General features: G+C 45.0%; 1 protein-coding gene across 4 annotated transcripts; it reads right to left on the reverse strand.

Annotated features, from left to right (window-relative positions):
* Positions 1-368: 368 nt before the first annotated feature.
* On the reverse strand, positions 369-21,511 carry LOC138786345 (mitochondrial amidoxime-reducing component 1-like). Of its 4 annotated transcripts, none has more exons than XM_069963310.1 (3): positions 20,921-20,938; positions 19,140-19,220; positions 369-1,668 (listed from the first exon to the last, which is right to left on the reverse strand). In XM_069963310.1, exon 3 carries the CDS (start codon positions 1,602-1,604, stop codon positions 582-584), a length of 1,023 nt encoding a protein of 340 aa, XP_069819411.1. In that variant the 5' UTR covers positions 1,605-1,668; positions 19,140-19,220; positions 20,921-20,938; the 3' UTR covers positions 369-581. The 4 variants fall into 4 exon arrangements, with proteins under 4 accessions (XP_069819411.1, XP_069819410.1, XP_069819409.1 ...); XM_069963308.1 differs by lacking the exons at positions 369-1,668; positions 20,921-20,938 and adding exons at positions 11,878-15,292; positions 21,470-21,511; XM_069963307.1 differs by lacking the exon at positions 369-1,668 and adding an exon at positions 11,878-15,292 and having other exon boundaries at positions 20,921-21,093.
* Between the last annotated feature and the right edge of the window lie 1,512 nt (positions 21,512-23,023).

Here is a 23,023-nt window from a genome sequence, read left to right on the forward strand (position 1 = left end):
CAGAGCGCTCTCTGCTGCCACCTCTGTCCATGTCAGGAATTGTCCAGAGCAGGAGGGGATTTTCTGCTGCTCTGGGCAGTTCCTGACATGGACAGGGGTGGCAGCAGAGAGCACTGTGTCAGACTGGAAAGAATACGCCACTTCCTGCAGGACATACAGCAGCTGATAAGTACTGGAAGACTGAAGTTTTTTTTAAATAGAAGTAAATCAGAAATCTCTTTTGTGAACTACCCTTTTAAACCTTTTCTGCTTAGGGTCCTTTTATACGGACCAATATGGGGCTGTGCAAGGACGCAAACGGGCACCAATCAGTGAGATCGGCGCTCGCATCCAGTGCCTTCAGAAGGCATGATAGCATTCGCTGTTATCGGCCGCACATTTACTATATACACAGAGAGATGGGCGACTGATAACAGTAAGTTTTTGCACCGCACAAAAGATGGGATCAGCTAATGGGTGGGAGAACGTCCACTCGTCGTCAGATCGTATCTTTTGTGCGGAGCTAAAATTTTACACTTGGAAGGATTATCGGACCAATGAGTATTTCTAGGAACACTTGTTAGTAGGAAGAGGAATAATTTCTATTCCTTGCGGACCACCAGATACACTGGATCTCCGACTCTCAACTTCCCGGTTTTATCAACCCCAAAATACTGCCCGAAGAGGGGGGCCTTTTTGTAGAGGTGGCTCAGGGACTCATCGCTCAGTCGGAAGGTTCTCAGTGTATCCAGTGGTTCTTTCCGACTCATAATTCCAGTTTTTGGGTCAACGGTGGTCAGGATACAGCGACCACAGGCCATGACCCTCTTCAGTCTCACAGTGCCCACCTTCACCTCATCCCAAGTATCCTCCGAAAAGGCCTCACATCCCGACACAACGATGCAAGGTCGGAAATTGGCCACCGAGACGGGAACCTCCATTCGCTTGTTGAGGTCTTCCAGTGACGTTTCGGACAGCATCATGATGGGACTGGCGTCCGGATAGGCGATGACATCTTTCTCCCGAAAAGGCTTCTCCGCCTCCTTGGCCTTCCGCGGTTTCATCACATCAGGTTCGAAACGCACCAGTCGGTAGGTAGAGCCAGTCTGAAAATAGGTGGTCAGCCAACGAGACACCTCCTCTCCACAATCCCGACCTTGGACGTCGCTGCTAAATACTCGGCAATTCAAGATTTTGTTGCTCTTGGGTGGCACCACCGGGACAAGTATCTTCTCCATCCCTGGTCCTTCAAAGCAGAGTGAGTCGCCACTGGCCATCACAGATATGAGGACTATCCGTGGCTCCTGACGACCAGTCACCATCTGTCCCTCTTCATTCACCACCAGCCAGTGCCGATCCTTAAGCTCTCCATGTTTTAACCCCATTTCTAGACACTCGGCTTCTTGCACCGAGACGGCTCGGCATGACTTGACGGGGTAAATAAGAAGCTGGGAGACGGTGCCTACTTGTCTCAGCTCCAAGTGTCCTTCACGTTTACTTTTCCACCACATCCAAGAAGCCACCGCTGTGACTCCCAGGCCTGCGGCACAGAGCAGAGGCAAGCGATGGCGGTAGATGTTCTCAACCATCGCCTCTATGGCTCCAGAGAGTGAGGAGCTTGGCATCTTCTTGGTTGACTCCTGGAGATCTCAAGTTGACCTTGTTGTGGGTCACTTGACAGCTCGAACCCTAGAGAGAGAGAAAAATCTGGTCACCAACAAGTTGTAGGACACCAATTATAATAACAATAACAAAGTCATGAGTGATATAAGCAAAACCTTGACTGTTCTTGCCGGTGAATTAAATGAATGGCATATCAAGGGGTCTGACTACCTTTACCCACCCTGATCAGGTGCCACAAGTTGTGCTGCTCGAACCTTCACTGCCACACCATTAGTAGTGGCAGTGCACGGTACTGCAGCCTTGTCCTGTTTACATGAAGCATCAATACTGCAGGACCTCACACCACTGGTACTAATAGTATACAAGTAACAAGTCTAGAAGATCAAGAGACTGATCCCCAGTAGGGCAAAAAGCCTAAAGCTGACGTATCCTACTGATAACTGCTCGACTAGCTTGGGAACGCTCCAGGAGTTATCCCAGTTGTTCAAGCCTGAGGCTCATGCTACCAAACCTGGCAGTCGCTGAGCTGGTTTGGAAAAGGTGGTCTTCTCTCTAATCTCTCTTCTAACCATGAGTACGAAGATTCTCCACTACAGTACACCAAGTCACGCTCTACACAATTACTACTTCTACCGTACCTCAAGTCATTACCTCAAGCACCGCTGCACCTAGTGAGCTGTTTGTAACTATAACCTGTATTGCACTGAAGTTCCAAAGTAAAAGTCACCGTCTGGTCAAGTGCTGGACTCTGTACTCATTTCTCTGCCGCACCTGCACCTACACATTGTACAACCTTTACAAGTGCCCGTGTGTCCGGGGGTGGGTAATGCCACTCCTGGCCACTGTGACAAGTGCCTAGGAGAAAACACTAGAACCCACCTGCTGTATACCACCTAAGCACCCGGGCCACAGCATCCACAGTCTAATAATGATAGGCCATTCTGAAAACAAACCATCCATTATTCTAATGCTGTATAACTCAATGAAAAGGCTTATCCAGGGTTCAATAACCATAGCAGCTTTCCTCCAGAAACAGCGCCACTGTTGTATACGGTTTATCTGCGGTACTGCAGCTCTGAAGTGACTGCAACCAATCCTGGATAATCCTGGAAAACTTTCCCCCTCCATTAAAGGATACCTCTCTATTCACTTAGGCATCTGATGTGCTGGATCCTGTCAACTCCCGCTTTCTGCTACTGAAGTGCGCAGCATTACAAGTCTATGGGAGATCTGCATTACAGGTCTATGGGAGATCAGCATTACAAGTCTATGGGAGATAAGCATTACAAGTCTATGGGAGATCAGCATTACAAGTCTATGGGAGATCAGCATTACAAGTCTATGGGAGAACAGCATTACAAGTCTATGGGAGATCAGCATTACAAGTCTATGGGAGAACAGCATTACAAGTCTATGGGAGAACAGCATTACAAGTCTATGGGAGATCAGCATTACAAGTCTATGGGAGATCAGCATTACAAGTCTATGGGAGATCAGCATTACAAGTATATGGGACATCTACATTATGATAAAATGAGCAGCATTACAAGTATATGGGAGATTTACATTACAAGTCTATGGGAGATTTGCATTAAAAGTCTATGGTAGATCTACATTATGCTAAAATGAGCAGCATTACAAGTCTATGGTAGATCTACATTATGCTAAAATGAGCAGCATTACAAGTCTATGGGAGATCAGCACTACAAGTCAATGGGAGATCTACATACTGCTAAAATGAGCAGCATTACAAGTCTATCGGAGATTTGCATTACAAGTCTATGGGAGATCTACATTATGCTAAAATAAGCAGCATTACAAGTCTATGGGAGATTTGCATTACAAGTCTATAGGAGATCTACATTATGCTAAAGTGAGCAGCATTACAAGTCCATGGGAGATTAGCACTAGAAGTCTATGGAAGATTTGCATTACAAGTCTATGGTACATCTGGTATTTTCCTATACTGCAGCAAAGAAAAGGGTTGACAGGATTCAGTGCTCGGAGCCCAGTGCCTGGGTAAAATGAGAGGTATCCTTCAACAGAGGGGCCGCAAACATAAGGGCCTATTGCTGGCAGTTTCCATCTCTGGTGGATAACACTATACAGAGGAGAAGATAATATAACGTTATGGAGGGATCTGGGAGAGCTGGAGGCTTGGGCAGAGAAATCACAAGTGAAGTTTAATGTGACCCTTTGTTGTGTCCATGGATTGTACTAGAAGGGATCTGTTGTGTAATAACCCCATGACAGGGCCGGCAGCTCCTGCACCGCCATTGTGTAAGTCAGCGCCTTCCCTGGTGGCTGCCAGACATCTTGCATTCAAAGTCAGTGTTTACCCTGGAGGGAATATATTACATAATAGCCACAGTGAAGCTATGGCCTATGTCTGTAGCCATGTTTTCCCAGACTTCCTAGGGCTGCATCCAACTTCTTCAGCCACCTGAATGATCGGACTCCAGCACTCTATAGATCTATAGTCTTTACCTTGATTTCCTATATTACCTTGAACATATAAAGATAAGATATGTATCCTAGTGATCAAACCCGCCTCAGGACTGGGAGAGGGGAAGAGCGGCTGCTTGCTGCAACAGGAACATTCCCACTCTTTTAGTCGCTCTAAATTGGCAGACATGTTAAAGGGGTACTCTGGTGAAAATCTTTTCTTTCCAGATATATAGATTCGTAATTTACTTCTATTTAAAAATCTCCAGTCTTCCAGTACTTATCAGCTGCTGTATGTCCTGCAGTAAGTGGAGTATTCTTCCCAGTCTGACACAGTGCTCTCTGCTGCCACCTCTGTCCATGTCAGGAACTGTCCAGAGCAGTAGCAAATCCCCATAGAAAATCTCTCCTGCAGGACACAGTGCTCTCTGCTGCCACCTCTGTCCATGTCAGGAACTAACCAGAGTAGCAAATCCCTATAGAAAACCTCTCCTGCAGGACACCGTGCTCTCTGCTGCCACCTCTGTCCGTGTCAGGAACTAACCAGAGTAGCAAATCCCTATAGAAAACCTCTCTTGCTCTCCAGACTGGAGAGAATACACCACTTTCTGTAGGGCATACAGCAGCTGATAAGTACTATAAGACTGGAGATTTTTTAGAAGTAAATAACAAATATAACTTCCTGAAACCAGTTGATTTGAAAGAACAAGATTTTCACCGGAGTAGTCCTTTAAGCCTCACTCCCTCGATTCTAAGGCAAAATTTCCTGCAGGACTGTTTATGATTTAAAGGGGTTATCCAGGCTTAGAAAAACATGCTGTTTTGCAGCTCAGTTCCATTGAAGTTAATATGGAGCTGAATTGTAATACCGCATACAACCTGAGGACAGGGGTGGCGCTGTTTTTGCAAGAAAGAAAGATTTTTTTCCAATCCTGGAGAACCCCCTTTAAAGGGGTAGTGCACCAAAAAATTTTTTCTTTCAAATCAACTGCTGCCATGAAGTGCCAGAGATTTGTAATTTACTTCTATTAAAAAATCTCAAGCCTTCCAGTACTTATCAGCTGCTGTGTGTCCAGCAGGAAGTGGTGTTTTCTTTCCTGTCTGACACAGTGCTCTCTGTTGCCTCCTCTGTCCATGTCAGGAACTGTCCAGAGAAGGAGCAAATCCCCATAGAAAACCTCTCCTGCTCTCCAGACTGGAAATAATACCACTTCCTGCTGGGCATACAGCAGCTGATAAGTACTGGAAGGCTTGAGATTTTTTAATAGAAGTAAATTACAAATCTCTGGCACTTCATGGCAGCAGTTGATTTCAAAGAAAAAATTTTGGGGTGCACTACCCCTTTAAGCCTTGCATGCCGACACATGGACAGTTTTCTCCTTCTAGGATTATTGCTCCTTCAAGTTATAAATTGCATAAGGGCTGCATAATTGCATAAGGTTGTTATAAGGTCTGCACTGACCGTGCAACGTGACTTCTCCAAGAATCTCTCTGGGTGCAGGAGGTGAACTATTATACAGCGGAGTAATCACATTTCTCTAACATGCATGAGGTTTTTACTTCTATTTGAAAACATTCCAGTACTTATCAGCTGCTGTGTGTGCTGCTGGAAGTGGTGTATTCAATCCAGTCTGACACAGTTCTCTCTGCTGCCACCTCTGTCCATGTCAGGAACTGTCCAGAGCAGCAGTTTTCTATGGGGATTTGCTCCTGCTCTGGACAGTTCCTGACATGGAGAGAGGTGGCAGCAGAGACCACTGTGTCAGACTGGAGAGAATACACCACATCCTGCAGGACATACAGCAGCTGATATGTACTGGAAGACTGGAGATTTTTAAATAGAAGTAAATTATACATTTTTATAACTTTCTGAAACCAGATTATTTGAAAGAAAAAGATTTTCTTATAATAAGTTCAAAAATTGTGCCATCAGGTGCTTCATGGTGTGGGGGTATCCATGGCTGAGCAGCTGCATGCACACCTTACATTACCAAGCACAATGGAGCGCTGTAAGGCCACCACCCCTGGAGCCGAGGAGACGTAAGTGTAGTGACGGATCACCCTTCTCTATCTGGTGTCTGATGGAGGAGTCTGCGTTTGGTGAATGCCAGGAGACATTCTCTGCCTGACTGCATTGTGCCAACAGGTAGAGGAGGCAGAATGCCACAGTAATGTTCTCAGGAGTTGGCCCGGGCAAGTACTAATTCTTCAGCACCAAGAAATTGTAGGAATCAGGGGCGTAGCTAGGATTCACGGGGCGCCCCCCCCTTCCACTAATATATATATATACACACAAACAGAGATATAGCAGATCTCCCCTACACTACAGCCCATGTGTGTTATTATCCTGAGAAGGGGATATAGTATTGGGGGTGGGGGCAACTGTCCGGCTGGTACATCACCTCCATTTGGGTAAGATAATACATTTTGTATGATTATTTTTATTATGGAGTTGGTTTAGGGTGGGTTTATGGCAGTATACCTATGAATTGTATTTTATCCCTGACCATCTCTCCAAACATTGCCTGACAGTAGCACCCCTCATTTGTATGTTTTCTTTGTTGGTTTTTAATGTATTTTCTCAGTCGCAGTTCACTGTACAGTACGATTCTCTATGTATGTTTTTTTATGCAATAAAGTATTCTTTGTATGGTAATAAGTTATGGAGGTTCAGTTGTTTCTTTATAGGTGTGGTAATATATATATATACACACACACACACACACACACACACTATATGCTCTGCCAGAATCCTGCCACAAGAGTGACTGGCAGAGCTGAGAGCCAATGGCTGCTTGCTCTGTCAGTCCTCTGTTTTTACCTATATGTACTGCAGTGTGTAAGTGACCCAAAGTTCAGAAGACAAGGAGATATCTGCTTTACTGCTTGTGTAATGATAACCCCTGACCTCTGCACCCAGATCCACACATTTTCCTACTTGATTAAGGCAGGCAGCCGGAGAGGTCAGGGGTTATCAGTCAAGTGAAGCGGAGATCTCTTTGTCTTCTGCTTGTTAACCCTTTTTTGTGTTGCAGCATGTAAGTAAACACTTGGTCACTTCACACTACAGTACATAAGGGGTTAGGCAGAAGGACACAGGACCGTCTCTTACCTTCTCCTCTAGGCCGCCCTGCTGCACGGGCCCCATAGCAGCTGGCTACGCTGCCTCTATGGTAGCTACATCACAGACGGGAACAGTCTGGGTTTAGGACTTTGCTGTCCCTGCATGACCGTATCCCAGTGCACACAGCCATGTCCATAAAGATATGGAGTCTGGGGAGGAAGAATGTGACAGACATACAGAGCCCTGACCTGGGATGAACCAGAACAGAGATAAGTCTGCCCTCACAGATGTCGAAGGCATGATGGGTATTGTAGTTTTGCCACAGCTGGGGGGCCTGAGTTTCTGGATAAAAATTCCCTCAGCCACCTACAAAATCTTGTACAAAGTTCTCCCAAACACCTGCAAAGTATAAGGAGCAACACCCTCATATAAAAGCCTATGGGCTTAGAAGGCTCCTGTAGGTGCAATGTGTAGTAACCCCAGATGCTGTGGTAGAAGTGACTACAAGTCCCCCTCACTCAATGCAGCCTACAGCACCATCAAACTTCAGACAAACATCCCCCCCTTCCCTGCTGGGCAGATCCTGCAGCCCAGGCAACACATGGAGGGGCCCCAAGACTTATCATAAAGGGTTCAGCCCGGGGCCACACATAACCCCAGCCGGCCGCCCTGTTTGCCTATGCACTAACCCTCACTCACCGTGCTGCAGCTGCGGAGGACTAGACTCAGCTCTGCTCAGTCTCCTTCCTGGAGCCTAGGGAGAGGAAAGCTCTTGGCCCGGCCCCTCCGCTGGTGCCAACTATTCACAGCTCAGGAGGCAAACACTGGATATTTAATCTGTAGGGCAAAGTTCACTCTGCAAATTATGATGCCACATTAAAGGGGTAATCCACATCCCAAAAAATTCTTTCAAATCAACTGGTGTCAGAAAGTGCCAGAGATTTGTAATTTACTTCTATTAAAACATATCCAGTCTTCCAGACTGTGTGGCGCTCTTTGTGGAAGAAAGAAGTTGTTTTTTTCTAATGTTGTACAACCCTTTCAAAGTTAAAGGGGTATTGTTTTTGTTTTTTTTTTGTTCTTTCAAATCATCTGGTGTCAGAAAGTTATATAGATTTGTAAATTTCGTCTATTTAAAAATATCAAGCCCTCCAGTACTTATCAGCTGCTGTATGTCCAGCAGGAAATGGTGTATTCTTTCCAGACTGATACAGTGCTCTCTGCTGCCACCTCTGTCCATAATAGGAACTTTGCAGAGCAGCAGTGCATTAGAATCGGGGCGGCCATCTTGCCTGAGCTGTTCTGTTCATTTAGTGATATGCTTTACGGCAAGCCCCATGGACATGGACAACAATGAATACCTCTAGTCCCTATTTTCCGTATGTGGCGAGTTTATAAGCATGTTCTGCTATCTACCTACTGGCATCGCCTGTCCCTTTCATATTGCAAAGATCATTTTACGGCAGCCTCTTCCTTATCATCACAGGCAGAATAAAATATAGATAGCAAAAGAGAAAATTAGAGGGGCGGGGACATCAAAAATTCTTTAACAATATAGGTTTACTCAATTTAAACTAATGTTAATATTCTGATTTACATTCCCATTAAATAGGCTGATCATTAGAGGAAAGTGTGGAACAAAGGAAAAGGTACATAAGAACTTGCTGTTCCTGGCAGCCGCTTACATCCCCGATGCCAGTTTCCTGATGCTTGTAAGCCGAGATTGTGTTTTTGTAATATAAATATGCAAATTAACCCGTTAAGAGCACTGGGGGCGTTCCTCGGGCCGCCCACTGGCTCAGATGGTCTCACCTACTCATGCATATTCAAGCCTGCTGCTTATGCATGTAGTTGGTGAGACGGCGGGCCGGCCAAGCGGTGCTCTAGGGGGCTGAGGAACGCCCCCTGTGCTCTGAACGAGCATATTTATACAAGATTGAATTACACAAAAACAGCGCCACTGTTTTTCTTTAAAAAAACAAAAATGTCCTAGGGACACATCAGTATGTCCGGTTGGTGTCTGGAGGTTCAGATCCCCGGCAATCATTAGAGCAGAGGGGGGTTCATGTTATGTTATGGGCCCGTCTCCTGTCTCAGCCGTGCACTTCTCCCCCCATGATTTTAGCGATCTAGACACCCTAATAATACAGCCATAAATGAGCGTTTGGGACAAATGAGGTTAAAAAATAAATAAATAAATAAATAATCTGTGTCTAAGGCCACGTTCACATGTCAGTATATGATCCGTATTCTTCATCCTTTTTTTTTTTTTTTTTTTAAACCAAGCTGATTTAAGAAAATTAAGTATAAGTGCTTATTCCAACATCCTGTATTCCATTGAAGCTGCGGACGGGGAAGCCCAGTAAGGCTACATGCACACGGAGCAAAAGTGGCAGAACCTGCTTATTCTTCAGCGCAGAGAGAGGAGGCGTGAGTCTCCCATAGACTGTCATTATGACAGGGAGGCTGGCAGCATTCCCCGGCGGAGAATTCCACCACTTTTGCTCTGTGTGCATGTAGCCTAATGGACTCTTTATATGAACAGCATTATGTATCAATATGATGCCGGGAGCAGGAAAGTGTTTGAATCTTCACAGCAGCCACGTGGTTGATTCGTCACCGTACCGAAAAGATTCAAACACTTTCCCCGCCCCCGGCATTATACTGATACACAATGCTGGGCGGGGAAATAGAGTTCTCTTCAGGATCTGTTGAACACGGGACATGGGAATAAGCCCTAAATGTTTCCATTGGCTCCTGGCTTTTGCCTAAAAATGAGTGAAAAATCGGGAAGTGTGAACGATGCAGACTATTATGCATTTATAAGATTCAGTATAAATCGTAAGAGTCCTAGACTACTGAACTGAACAGTGAAAGCATGTGGCCCCCGACCATCACACCTATATCTGCTTGTTGGACATTCAGCTTCATGGGAAGACTTTTCCCAAGGTGTTGGAGGTGACTGTAGGAATTTCAGCCCATTCATCCAGAAAACCATTTAAGATGCTAATGTTAGGGAGACTGTCTCTATTCAAGTTCACCCTATGGTGTTGAGGTCAGGGCTTCCTCACCAGACTCCCCCTCCATGCCGCTATGGACCTTGCTTTGTGCACTGGGGCAGTCATGCCAGAACAGAAGAAGGGTCGAACCCAAACCGATACAGAGACAGATACACTTCATTGGCCGCCAGGAGCACCTCCCTCGGATTACGCTCGTACACGAAGCCCACACTGTACAATTCAAAGGACGTTGACGGAGCGCTCATCACTAATGATGGATCATTCACAGCAGAGACGTCACTTGTACATTTTATTTCTCTGTAGGAACGGCAGAATATTTTATGACATTTCACAGTTCTAATTTACAAATCACATGAACGCATACGATCCACCTAACTGGTCCTTGGCAAAAACAATTTTTTTTTCTCCAGTAACATCCAAAAGGTAAAGAAGCATTCTGCTGGTTTCTTATGAGAACACTATACACCGAAGAAGCCAAAAGAACAGTAATACTGGTAACATGAAGCGGCGACAAGCAGAATTTATGTATTCGCTTAAGTGGGGAAATCACATATTCCGTAATTACGGCCCGTGCACGAATGATGTGGTACCGACCTGAATTCAGAATGATGATGCCGGGAACTCCCAACCAGTCATTAGTTTCATGCTGCCCGAAGCAGGGACAGGCTCCCTTTATACAGCAGGCTATGATTCGTCCTAACATGCCGCAGTGTTCCAGAGAAATTATATTTTATATTGATAGAGCCCTGTCCATCTGTGTATAGGGGATACCCATCGATATGGACTAATCCATAGCCAGTTTTAATAAGAGCTTGGCCCCTGATTTGTGCAGCCTGAACGTTACCTTTAACCGTAAATTTCAAAGAAAAAAAAAAGTTAAAATTTAGCAAATGATACTGGATTGCTGAGAATTTCAAATTTTGAAATTTCGAGGAATTTCCCCCCCCCCCCGTTCTGTAAATGCCCTCATAATGCTGAGCAGATTTCTATGTCCCGACATGGAGGTACATATACCTGCCTTACACTTTATTCCCACCAATATATGCATCCATATAGTAATCCGGTAATATATAGAGAAGGAAAAATTGAGTTGCACTCACCAAATAAAAATTCCTTTTCTTTATTTCATTTTTTTAAAGAACAAACACGATGCGGAACACGGTGCAGGCAATGTGAATGCAGACACTGCAAGGGTGCTGGTGAAAGGCTGTTTCAAGCCCTTTTTTTTAAACGATAAAATAAAGACAAGGAATTTTTATTTGGTGAGTGCAACTCATTTTTTCCTTCTCTATATATTACTGGATTAAAGTTAGCACCTCCATTATCCCGGCTGCAGAGTCTGATTGCTAAAAATAGCCTGAGTGCTGGATGTGATTTGTAGTGCCGCCACAATCTCTATGTCTTTATATATGCATCCATATATCCTGCTTCTCTGTTACTGAAAATAGAGCATTGTGGGGGATCACTGCAAGGGGGGGGTCTCGTTTTTTTTTAAGTGCATTTTCAGCCCCTTTTTGCATTAGGCAACAGAAAAAGCTGAATCCAACAGGGGAGGAGCCAGAGTGGTCGAGGGAAATTCCGCCATTGGCTTTGGTGTGCCGGATTGCCACCCCCCCCCCCCCTTGCTCTTTTGTTTTGAATACCCGTGGCTCTATTTATTCTCAATAGAGCTGCCAGGAAGAGACGAGTAGACAAGTACAGCACTTGGCACTTTCGGCAGCGCCATAGAGAAAGAATAGAGCCACTGGTCACATGCCGATCCATGGCAGTATTGAAAACAAAGGAGCTGGGGGCCAATTTGGAGATTGCTGGGGGGTATGGAGGTCGGATCCCCAGTGATCTCTTAACTGTCCCCTATCCTGTGAACTGGGGACTAGTTACTTGGAAAACCCCTTCAAATTTATTTTATAGGTTAGTGCAAATGCAGCAATGCCAAAAGTGTTATTTTTGCACAATAAGGGCCCATTCACACTACAGAATCAGTGCAGAGATGTCGGAACCCCCACCTGCTATCTCTTTTAATGGGAGGCCTTGCGCGCCTCCGCTCAAAGAATTGACATGTCATTTGTTCACCAATAAAATACTTGAAATATGCAGTGAGGCATGCTTGTCAGTGTCATCAGGGTCCCCTTTTGTCTGTCCAACACTTTTAAAAGGGTTTTTTAGGATTAGAAAAAAAAAAAAAAAAAAAGCGCGCCACTCCTGTCCTTAGGTTGTGTGTGGTATTACAATTCAGCTCCATTTACTTCAATAGAACTCAGCTGCAATACCACACCCTAACCAAGGACAGGAGTGGTGCTGTTTTTGGAAGAAAGCGGCCATGTTTTTCTATGCCTGAACAACCCCTTAACACCAAACCTGTTCATTCTTTGGGGCAGACAGCGGAATCCTCCTGTGCACAGAATGAAGTCCATGGCACAGGCACAGATGGGTGCAAGCTAAGGCGAACGGCAGAATGTGCGGCAGGTTATCCACCCGGATTCCATAGTGTGCACATACCGAAACACAGCAGGGTTCTACAACAAGATATATACCCATCATGACGTGGAAACTACCCCGTCCTTAGCAGATATATCTACCTTGGTTGTTAAGGGGTTAAAGATTGCTGTTTGCACAAGACCCATGGTGTAATATTTTCCATATGTAGAAATAGTTTGCATTGAAAAAGTGCTCACAAAAACAAGCTACAACACACACCACCTCCTGCAGAGCGTGAGGTTACCCGTAACTCTCAGCGATATACTAAGCCATGACCCACCACAATACTGGACTTTCTTATAACCATCAAGTCGAGTACAAAACAACCTTCTAATAAAAAGTTACCAAAAAAAAAAAAAAGACGTTTCAACATGAAACACGACACATCCTTATCAAGTATTGTCCAAGTCGAGGGCACGAGGAGGTTTCCGCTTCCTCGACGGAAGCTTTACGAGTAAAGGAGGATGAGATGAATTCAGCTCCATCTTGTTCTTTTTGCGGACTAAAGAAACAGCTTCTCTTATCAAGTCAAAAACGAAGTCCTGGCCTTTGCGCTCATGAAGAGCTTTTACTATCCGGGCCTTATGACTCTTTAACTGTCCGTGGGTTCCTACAATGTTTGACTCCTTTAGCGCAGCTTGAACTCTATGAACATTTCGGTTATGATCCAACACCGCCAGTTGGGTCCTGGCCACCAGTTCAACCATACAACAATAAAACCGCCTAGGTAGGAATTTTAGACGTGTACTATGAAAGACCTCCAAGGCATCCGAGTGGCAGAAGAAGGATACTCGTCCCAGGTCTTTCTGCAATGACGTACGGAGTACAATTTCTCTGAGCCTACGGTATGCCAAGGAACCCTTTGAAAGCCACTTTTTAAGTTTGGTGGTGTCTGCCCGAGGTACGTCGTGCTGGCACTTCCAGTAGTCGGTATTAGAAACCCACTGGTGAACGTTAAGAACGTGGTACTGTAATGCGTTCCACCGGTCCAATAATTCTTCACGGTTTTCCTTGCAGGTCTTGACGCACCACCACAGGTGAGATCTGATTGGAAATGCCCAACGCGAGAGGATGGCACAGTGTTTTTTCTTAGACTGGAGAAGTATTTTATTACCAACAGATCTCGCCACGTGCCACGGGTCAAAGTGGTGAATGATATTTGAATAACCGTCCCTCATGATCTTTCTAATGCCCACATGATGATCAGTGGTCACTATTTTTACATTGACCCCTTTATCCAAGATATGGTTCAATGATTGCCGAAACGCTAGGTTTTTACAGTGACCTCGAGATAAAGTGGGCAGCAGCTGTTGTATGTGGAAACCGATTATTTTTTTAGTCTCGGCATCCATCATGGTATAAGTACAATACTTAGCCAAGTGGCCGGGACGGTCAGCTTGACAGTCGCCTGCCAAGCACACGGGTTTCTCTTTTAGGCGGGTGATAATAGACTGCTGCTCCAGATGCCAGTGACGATTTACGGCCGGAAACAAATAAGTCAACTGGTTTTGGTAATAGGTGGATTTTCCAATAAACTTCAAGTTCAATAGTTTAACCATTTGAAGAGTCTTGAGAAAACTGGATCCACTATAGAAGACAGCGGCCGATGCCAGGACATCGCCTAATGGTTGTCTACCCTGTCTTGGCTGGCTCTCCCATATGGTTTTGGTGTGGCCACTTGCACATTTTACCTCAACAATTACAGAGGAGCCAATGAAGTTCTTCTTAACGTGCGTTACACGGTCCTCACAATGACTCTGTGCCTGGCACTGTATCATCGCAAGAAGTTTATTCAGGCAACTTTCAAACACTATAAACTTTTTTTCTCGCACCGGACTCTTGGGACCTTCATAGATACACTTGAATTCACCATTTTTGGCATCATCCTCTGCTTCTTCATCGCTTTCAACGTAGACATATTCCTCTTCGTCTTCTTCGTAGTCAGATTCATGAAATATGGATTCCGACTTGTGCATGCGTTTTGGGTATCTTCTATCCCGGACCTCTCCATGACTCCGTGGTAAGGGTTGAACTCTTTTCGGTCGAGTCTCGGTTTGCTTTCCGAACATTTGTGCCGATGTTTGAGTTTCTGCATGTTTTTTCCCAAGCTTTGGCGTGACTCCTCCTGACCCGAATCTTTCATGATTCACATAACCCGTATTGGTACTCTGATCAACCACTAACCTCACCACCCTACAGGGTTCGGGATCGGTGGAAGGTGGGTGATCAAGAAGTGTTGTTTCATCCTCCCCTATTTGGACAGTATGGTATAACAAAGGGTCACCTGAAGTAGAAGGACTTTGGTATCCCTCACCCATAGAGGTCTGAGATAATTTTCTTTTTTTCCTCTTAGGTTCTTCTTCTGTCTGTATCACAGGGTTTGCCAATACCGGAGGAAATATGGTTGGTATGGAATTTCTTTTCAGTGTACGTCGAGTGCCATCTTGCATGTAACAATCATCGGTAAAATGCATGGAGCACATGCGATAGGTATCAGACTTCTTTCCTCTGATGACTTTTTTGACCAACTCGTCCAACTCTTCGCCAGCGTGACCCACCTGCTGTAACCATAGCCTTATGATTGTTGGGTCGTTTGGGAATACATGAAGGATGATGCCTGAATGTCTGGACTTCCATGTGCAAACACAGCCCTTGACGACACAAGAAGGCATGACAGATCTACCTGTAAAGAAATATATATTAACATTAAATAGCAAATTGCATTGCAATAGCATTGTGTTGAAGAAAAAATATAAAAGTTCATCCAGAATGATGAGACATCTAATCAACTCCCTAATTCTCTTAAAGGGGAAGTCTAGCTAATTTTCTTTTAATATTTATTTTTCTAATCATCTGATGTCAGAAAGTTATACAGATTTGCAACTAAAAAGCTCAAATCTTCCAGTACTTGTCAGCTGCTGTATGTCCTGCAGGAAGTGGTGAATGCTTTCCAGTCTGACACAGTGCTCTCTGCTGCCACCTCTGTCCATGTCAGGAACTGCCCAGGAACCAATCCCCATAGAAAAGCTCTCCTGCTCTGGACAGTTCGTGACATGGACAGAGGTGGCAGCAGAGAGCACTGTGTCAGACTGGAAAGAATACACCACTTCCCACAGGACATAAAGCAGCTGATAAGTACTGGAAGACTGGACATTTTAAAATATGTAAATAAGAAGTAAATTAAAAACTATATAACTTGCCCATGAAACATACTCATCCCCTATCCACAGGATGGGGGGGCGAGAGTCTGACTGGTAAAGGTCCAACCTTTGGGACCCCAAACAATCACAGAAACAGGGGACACACGTTTAAACCTTCACACTGCTGCTCCATTCAACTCGAACAAAAACAGGTTGGCTCATTCATAGGTGAGTCATGTGAGTGGTCCTCCTCAGTGATTGACAGCTCTCTCTACATGCACACATACATATAGCTGAGTAAGACCGCCCTCATGACTACTTAGCCTAAAAAAAAAAAAAAAAAAAAAAAATGTTCAGCTCCTCCTGCTCTATAACATGATGCCTGCAGATTGGATTGGATTATGATGGTGACAGGTTCCCTTTAAGTTACATACATATAAATGCTTGTTTTAATAAAATAAGCCACCTAAGGTTTAACATCAAATTTTGCACTGGTCCACCTATTATTACACCAAGATGTGTCATCCAAAGTGAATTCATGTCCAGGAGTCACCAGTCGGGAACCACATTGTCCGTACATGTGACTAGGGATGTCACGATACCATAATTTTGAGTTCGATACCGATACCAGCTTTTTTATTTCGATGCTCGATACCAATTCGATACTTTATGAAGTTTGGGAAAAAAAGCTTAAAAATACAAATATAATGCCCCTCTGCCCAGATGGCAGATATAATGCCCCCTATGTAGCATATTTTTATTTATGTGACTTTTAAATCACTTTTTTTATATATTTTACAGTATGGAAAATTATTTATGTAATGAAAAGGGAAAAGGGCGGGAGATTATTAGAACTTTTATTATGAATTTCTTAAAATTTTAAACACTTTTTTTCCACAATTTTTAATTCCCCTCTACCTCCCAGCATAACTCGAGAAAGTATGCTTGGAGTTGTAGTGCCTAAGGAGGTATGCTGGAAATTGCTGAGCACAAGGAGGTATGCTGGGAGTAGTTGTTGTGCCAGTTAGCTGCTGCACAACTGACACTCCCAGCATATCTGCTTGGGCACTACAACTCCTCCCAGCATACCTCCTTGTGCAAAAGGAATTATGTTAGGAGTTGTACTGCTCAAGAAGGCATTGCACTGTATCTTATTTGCCCATATTAGAGGGTTATTTGCTGATAGTTTCCCTATAATTATGGATTAATGGACCTGATGGGAGTAGTAGTATTACCTCAGCCTGACCCTTAGCACTCCAGGAGCCATATAGAGTCTCTCCAGTCTGGTTCTAGCCAGCACTCCCCCTGGTAGAGCCTTGGGGCCCGTGTGGCCCTTGCACACCAGCAGCTCCACCACCATAGGAGCCTTGTGCACACTCCTCTTCCGCAGTCTCTGTTACAGCTTCTCCATGACTGAGGGGAACAAGCTCCATAGCAGCCCCATGGGCAGCACTCCTGTGTAGTCACCCCCCAGGGCCGCATCCCTCTGCACATCTACAGTGCCGCAGCTGTCAGCCCTTAAGTGTGCACAGGAACCAAAAAGGCAGCCCTGCTCTTCCCCCACCACGGCCCTCAGCTTTACCGGCTCCCTAGGACTCAGCCCCTAGACTCGGACGTGCAGTTTCCCATCCCCCAGTGAGGCGGTACTGACAGGTATACTGGGCGGTGTACACTACGTACAGTCCGTGCTCTCCACAGCCCTGCCGCAGCACAGCGACCTGCTACTAAACTAAGCATCACTCTGCATGAACTAGCTGCACCGGGGGTGGGTATTGTGGTGGTTCAGGCGTCATTGTATGGGAATGCTTAAATGCCTGCTGCCCGCGGGATCGGCTCAGGAGGACGGCATGTACACAGTAAAATAGCCGGCAGTAGCAATCGCTAAGTGCCCTCTATTTGAATTTGGCGCCGCCGGGCGTGGAGGGTGGGCGGTCAGCAGAGGTGACACTAGGGGGCAGTGGGCGCACAGAGAACATGGCCGGCGCTCAGATGGCCGCCTGCTGTGTTCTCTGCGCTATACTTTATGTTAAACTGCGCTATTAGGCAGTTTAACATAAAGTATCGATACCAGGAAATCCTGGTACCGAACCGTTTTTATGCCCGGAATATCGATAGTAGTATCGATATTTCGGTGCATCGTGAATCACTACATGTGACCAATAGACAATTTAGATTGTGAGCCTTTAGGGTGCGTTCACACGTACAGGATCTGCAGCAGATTTGATGGTGCAGATTTGAAGTTGCAGATTCAAAGCAAAGCAAAGCTGGGCCATCAAATCTGCTGCAGATCCTGTACGTGTGAACGCACCCTAAAGGGCACAGGGGCCAATTTGAGCGTGAGCGATGTAAAGTAATGTGGAATAGGTTACCGCTACATAGATAAAGGAATTATTACTATTACCTGCGTATGCATTTTATAGGACGGCAAGAGACAATGCATAAACCGAGTAAAACATTAAAATCATGGGAAGCCCCTTTAAGTGTCCGCACAACATGGCCTACTGCATTTGCATCTGTATTCCCACAAGGGCTGGAGGAAGCAGTGATGAACACCAGCCACGGCTGAAGAAGTTGGATGCAGTCCTAGGGAATTCTGGAAAACTTAGATACAGCCTATGGTGGTATCCATGTTTTCCAGGACTCCCTAGGGCTGCATCCAACTTCTTCGGCCACCGGTATTAAAATGCGAACAATCAGACTTGAGCATGCTCCACCTGTACTCCTCTCTAAGGGCCCTATTACACGGAACGATAATCGCTTGAATTGGCCCTATCCGATCGATTATCGTTCAGTGTAATAAACACAACGATCAGCTGATGACGTCGATCATTGGCTGATCGTTGACATAGGTTTGGACCTATAATGGTCGGGCACCGACCACTCATCGCCACCGTGTAATGGCGGTGCCTAGCCAGCGGCTGACAATTTGCTAAGTGCATACATTACCTATCCATGCTGCAGGGCTCCTCTTGCGCTCTGCTTCTCCCCGGGTCCCGCACGCTGCAGCTTCTGAGTGGCCTGTCTTAGCTGACTGCCGCTCAGCCAATCACAGACTGGGACCCCCGTGGCCATTGATTGGCTGAGCGGACGGTCAGCTAAGACAGGCCGCTCTGAAGCTGCAGCGCACGGGACCCGGGGAGAAGCAGATCGCAAGAGGAGCTCTGCAGCCTGGATAGGTAATGTATACAGTTTAGGCAAGGGCTGCAAGGACATCGGTAACAATTACAGGGTCTTATATCTAATGCAGGGTCTGGCAGGGCGGAGTGTGACACAGGGATTCACAAAGCACCAAGCGAGAACCCTTGTCATGTCCACCCCCCTCCCTCAGACATAACAGCGTGGATCAGTTTTGCATGGAGCATTAGGTCGGGGGTTGAGGGTTCTATTTACCTTGCACAAGAGAGTGGATTCCTGGTCAGAGTACGACTGACAGCTACCATTCAACCACAATGACCGGATACTGGGATGTTACTGAAAGTTAAAAAAAAACAGAGGAGAAAAATTTTTTCTGTCAGAATGGAGACACACCCAGTCACCAGCACCCGTGTCCCATCATAAATCACAGCAATGCCTTCAATCCTCAGACAACCCCTTTAAAGGTTTCTTTCCAATTTCCACAGCAACGTCCAGAGTCCCGCATATATCTCCCTACACGCTCATGTCGCCATGGTAACAGGCTGCTGGCGGCACCTAATAATGGAAGCCCGGTCTTTTCTCTTTATGTTTAACCCTTGAAGTGCTATATTTCTTACAATACGGGGGAAAGGAGGTAATATTCCCATTCACTTTTCTCCATGTTCTGACAATGCTGTGTGACATGGGAGCATACTGGCAGCAGGTAGGGGGGCTGAGGCTGTACGAGACCCCAAGACATTACACTCAGAATCCACTCTGTAAGCAAAGGCTTCGGCTGCTCATACATGGCGTTTCTACCCCTATCATGCAGTAAAGCAGTGCATTTTTTGCAGCGTTCTTTGCACAAAAGACTAAGACAGTGACCAGAGCCCTGGTAGTGTACGACGTTACACGCCGCCCGTATTCCAATGGGTACACAGCGCCCCCATCTGATCGGATTATCTTGTCTGTATTGCAGCTAGAGGAAAAGCTAAAGCTTTGGCTGTCCGGGCATGATGGGAAATGTAGTTCTGCGACAGGCAGGGAGGGGTGGGGGGGGGGGCGCGAAGGTTTGACCCCCTCTGTAGTGTGATGTATGGAGGTTCTCCCTCTGATCTCCACGGCTAAATCCAGGGTCACCTATCCAGTCTTCACAGCAGTGTACCCCAACCTATGGCTCTCCAGCCTCGCAAAACTACAACTCTCAGCAAGCCCTGGCAGAAGGAGATACATACAGAAGTATCAATAACTTTATAAATTTATTAAAAACGCTGAAAAAAACATGACATCATTTGACATCAGACTATTAAATTGCATGTATTACAAATACTCAAAGAACTCTGGGATCTAAAAATTAAAAAAAATATATATATATATTCTTGGGGGTTATTCAGCATTAGAAAAACACGGCCGCTTTCTTCTAGAGACAGCAACGCTCTTATTTCCAGTTCAGGTGTAGGTTTTCTATTGAAGTGAATGGAGCTTATAGGGGTACTCCGGCAAAAATATTTTTCTTTCAAATCAACTGGTGTCAGAAAGTTATACAGTTTTGTAATTCACCTCTATTTAAAAAATCTCCAGTCTCCTAGTACTTATCAGCTGCTGTATGTCCTGCAGGAAGTAGTGTATTCTTTCCAGAGCAGAAAAGGTTTTCTATGGGGATTTGCTGCTGCTCTGGACAGTTCCTGACATGGACAGAGGTGGCAGCAGAGAGCACTGTGTCAGACTGGTAAGAATACTGCACTTCCTGCAGGACATACATCAGATGATAAGTACTGGTAGACTGGAGATTTTCAAATAGAATTAAATTACAAATCTGTATAACCCTCTGACACCAATTGATTTGTAAACAAAAGATTTTCGCCGGAGTTCCCCTTTAATTGCAAATCGCATCTGACCTGGAGACAAGAGTAGTGCAGACTGTGGAAGTAAAGTGGCCATGTTTCTCTAATGCTGGAGAATCCCTTTAAGGCATGTATAAAAAAATAGGCTATACTAGTAATATTATCTAAAGTAAATAGAAAATAAATAAGTGGATCCTAATAGATTCCACTGACCGGCGGTCTATCAGGTTCTTGTGTCCATATATTTAGCAGGATTTATGCGGCCAAAAAATAATAATAAAAGCTTGCTTGCAGTTTTGTTATAAACTGTTGGATTGTGTGATGATGGCGCCCCCTGCAGGCAGGTAGGAGTGTAACCATAACTACATAGGGGGGAGAGTTCTCAAACATGGTGTAAAGTGAGACTGGCTCAGTTGCCCCTAGCAACCAATCAGATTCTACCTTTCATTTTCCAAAGAGTCTGTGACGGATGAAAGGTGGAATCTGATTGGTTGCTAGGGGGAAGTGGGCCAGTTTGATCAATCTCTCCCATTGGTCAACAGCACAAATACATTAGAGGTATAGAACACAGTGTGATAGATATATATACACCCGAACAAACTAACTACAGGAAATTTATAAATTATTATAAAAAAAAAATACAGTAAAAATCACAAATAACGTGAAGAGCCGCTATAGGGAGGGAGGCTGCGGCTGTATGGGTCCCGCACAACCCGCACCTCACCCTCCTCCCTCCGCAGCTGATGCGGTTCAGCCACTTACCAGCAGCGAGTCCTCCCGGGTGCACACTGCGCATGTCAGGAACTCTCTGAGCCCGGAGACAATAAGCAACAAAGAGTCTGCGCGACAAGGCAAGTGGGCGCCATCTAGCGGCCGGTGGAAGGAAGTGCTCCTTACTTGACAGCATTCATCTGTACTAGTGTTTTCTAACCGGTAGCGTCCTAAACTACAACCCCCATCATCCCCTGACAGCCTTCAGCATGGCTTACTGCAGTGTTCTCTGACCTGTGGCTCCAACACTGTCTGGGCATGATGGGAGTTGTAGTTTTATAATAGCTGGAGACAAATGTTGTGAGACACTTATCTAAGCCATCACTATGCTGCCTTACTACCGTAGTTTCACACACACCGCATCGCTGCGGATTTTCTGCTACGGATCCGCAGCAGATTTGATCTAAATGACTGAACACAGCATCAAATCTGCTGCGGATCTGCTGCAGATCCTGCGTGTGTGAAGGCACCCTAAATTTATTTATTTTTTTCATCTTAGGCAGAAGTCAGCATCCCATCAAAAAAGGGGACGCCAACCTATCCCATCATGCAATGTGGTAGGCCTATTCACTTAACCCCTTAAGGACCGGGCCAATTGTCACTTTTGCGTTTTCGTTTTTTCCTCCTCACCTTCTAAGACCCATAACTCTTATTTTTCCACCTACAGGGCCATGTGAGGTTTTTTCAGGAGCAGCTGTACTTTGTAATGGCAATTTCAATCTGCCATAAAATGAATGACGGAACCCCCAAAATATCATTTATGTGGTGAACTTGAGTCAAAAAATGCGATTCCACAAATTTTGGGGGGTTCCATGTAATGCACTTTATGGTAAAACTGACATTTTTTCTTTATTCTATAGGTCGGTCTGAACGCAGGTTTACTAGGTTTACTAACATTTTACTATTTTTATTAGCAGTAAAACTTTTTTTTTTTGTAACTAGGTATATATAACATGGCCCTATAGTGACTCTTATAGCGCTTTTATTTTATTTTTTCACCTACGGGGACATATGGGGTGTTATTTTTTGCGCCATGATCTCTAGTTTTTAATAGTAACATTTTTTTCTAGATTAAACGTATTGACCGCTTTTTATTAATTTTTATATACATAATATGTCATGAAAAAAAGCAATCTGTGTTTTTTTACCGCTTTTCGTTCACTATTCACCGTGCAGGAATGATATTGTTTTATTTTAATAGATCGGACGACTACGCACGCTACGGTATATAATATGTTAATTAACTTCTATATTTTTATGTGTTTTATGTATAAAATGGCAAGGGGAGTTGATTTTCACTTTTATTGGGGGAGGGGCTTTGGGACATTTTGTAAAACATTTATTTAATTATTTATTTACACTTTTAGGCTATGTTCACACAACGTGAACAACAGCCGTTCCTTGACCCCAGCTGGGTCACGGAACGGCCGTTCTCTGGCCGGATCATCTCTTATTTAAGTACCGGCCGGATGATCTTTCCGGCCACAGAGCTCTGATGCGGGCCCATCAGCGTGCGCCCGCATCAGAGCTTCCCATAGCGCACAG

This window comes from Dendropsophus ebraccatus, chromosome 3, assembly GCF_027789765.1.
Source record: "Dendropsophus ebraccatus isolate aDenEbr1 chromosome 3, aDenEbr1.pat, whole genome shotgun sequence".
Classification (NCBI taxonomy): domain Eukaryota; kingdom Metazoa; phylum Chordata; class Amphibia; order Anura; family Hylidae; genus Dendropsophus; species Dendropsophus ebraccatus.

Bases quoted from the DNA above. Each gene is read 5' to 3' on its own strand.
- LOC138786345 (XM_069963308.1), bottom strand. From the start codon at position 15,281: ATGCCTTCTTGTGTCGTCAAGGGCTGTGTTTGCACATGGAAGTCCAGA.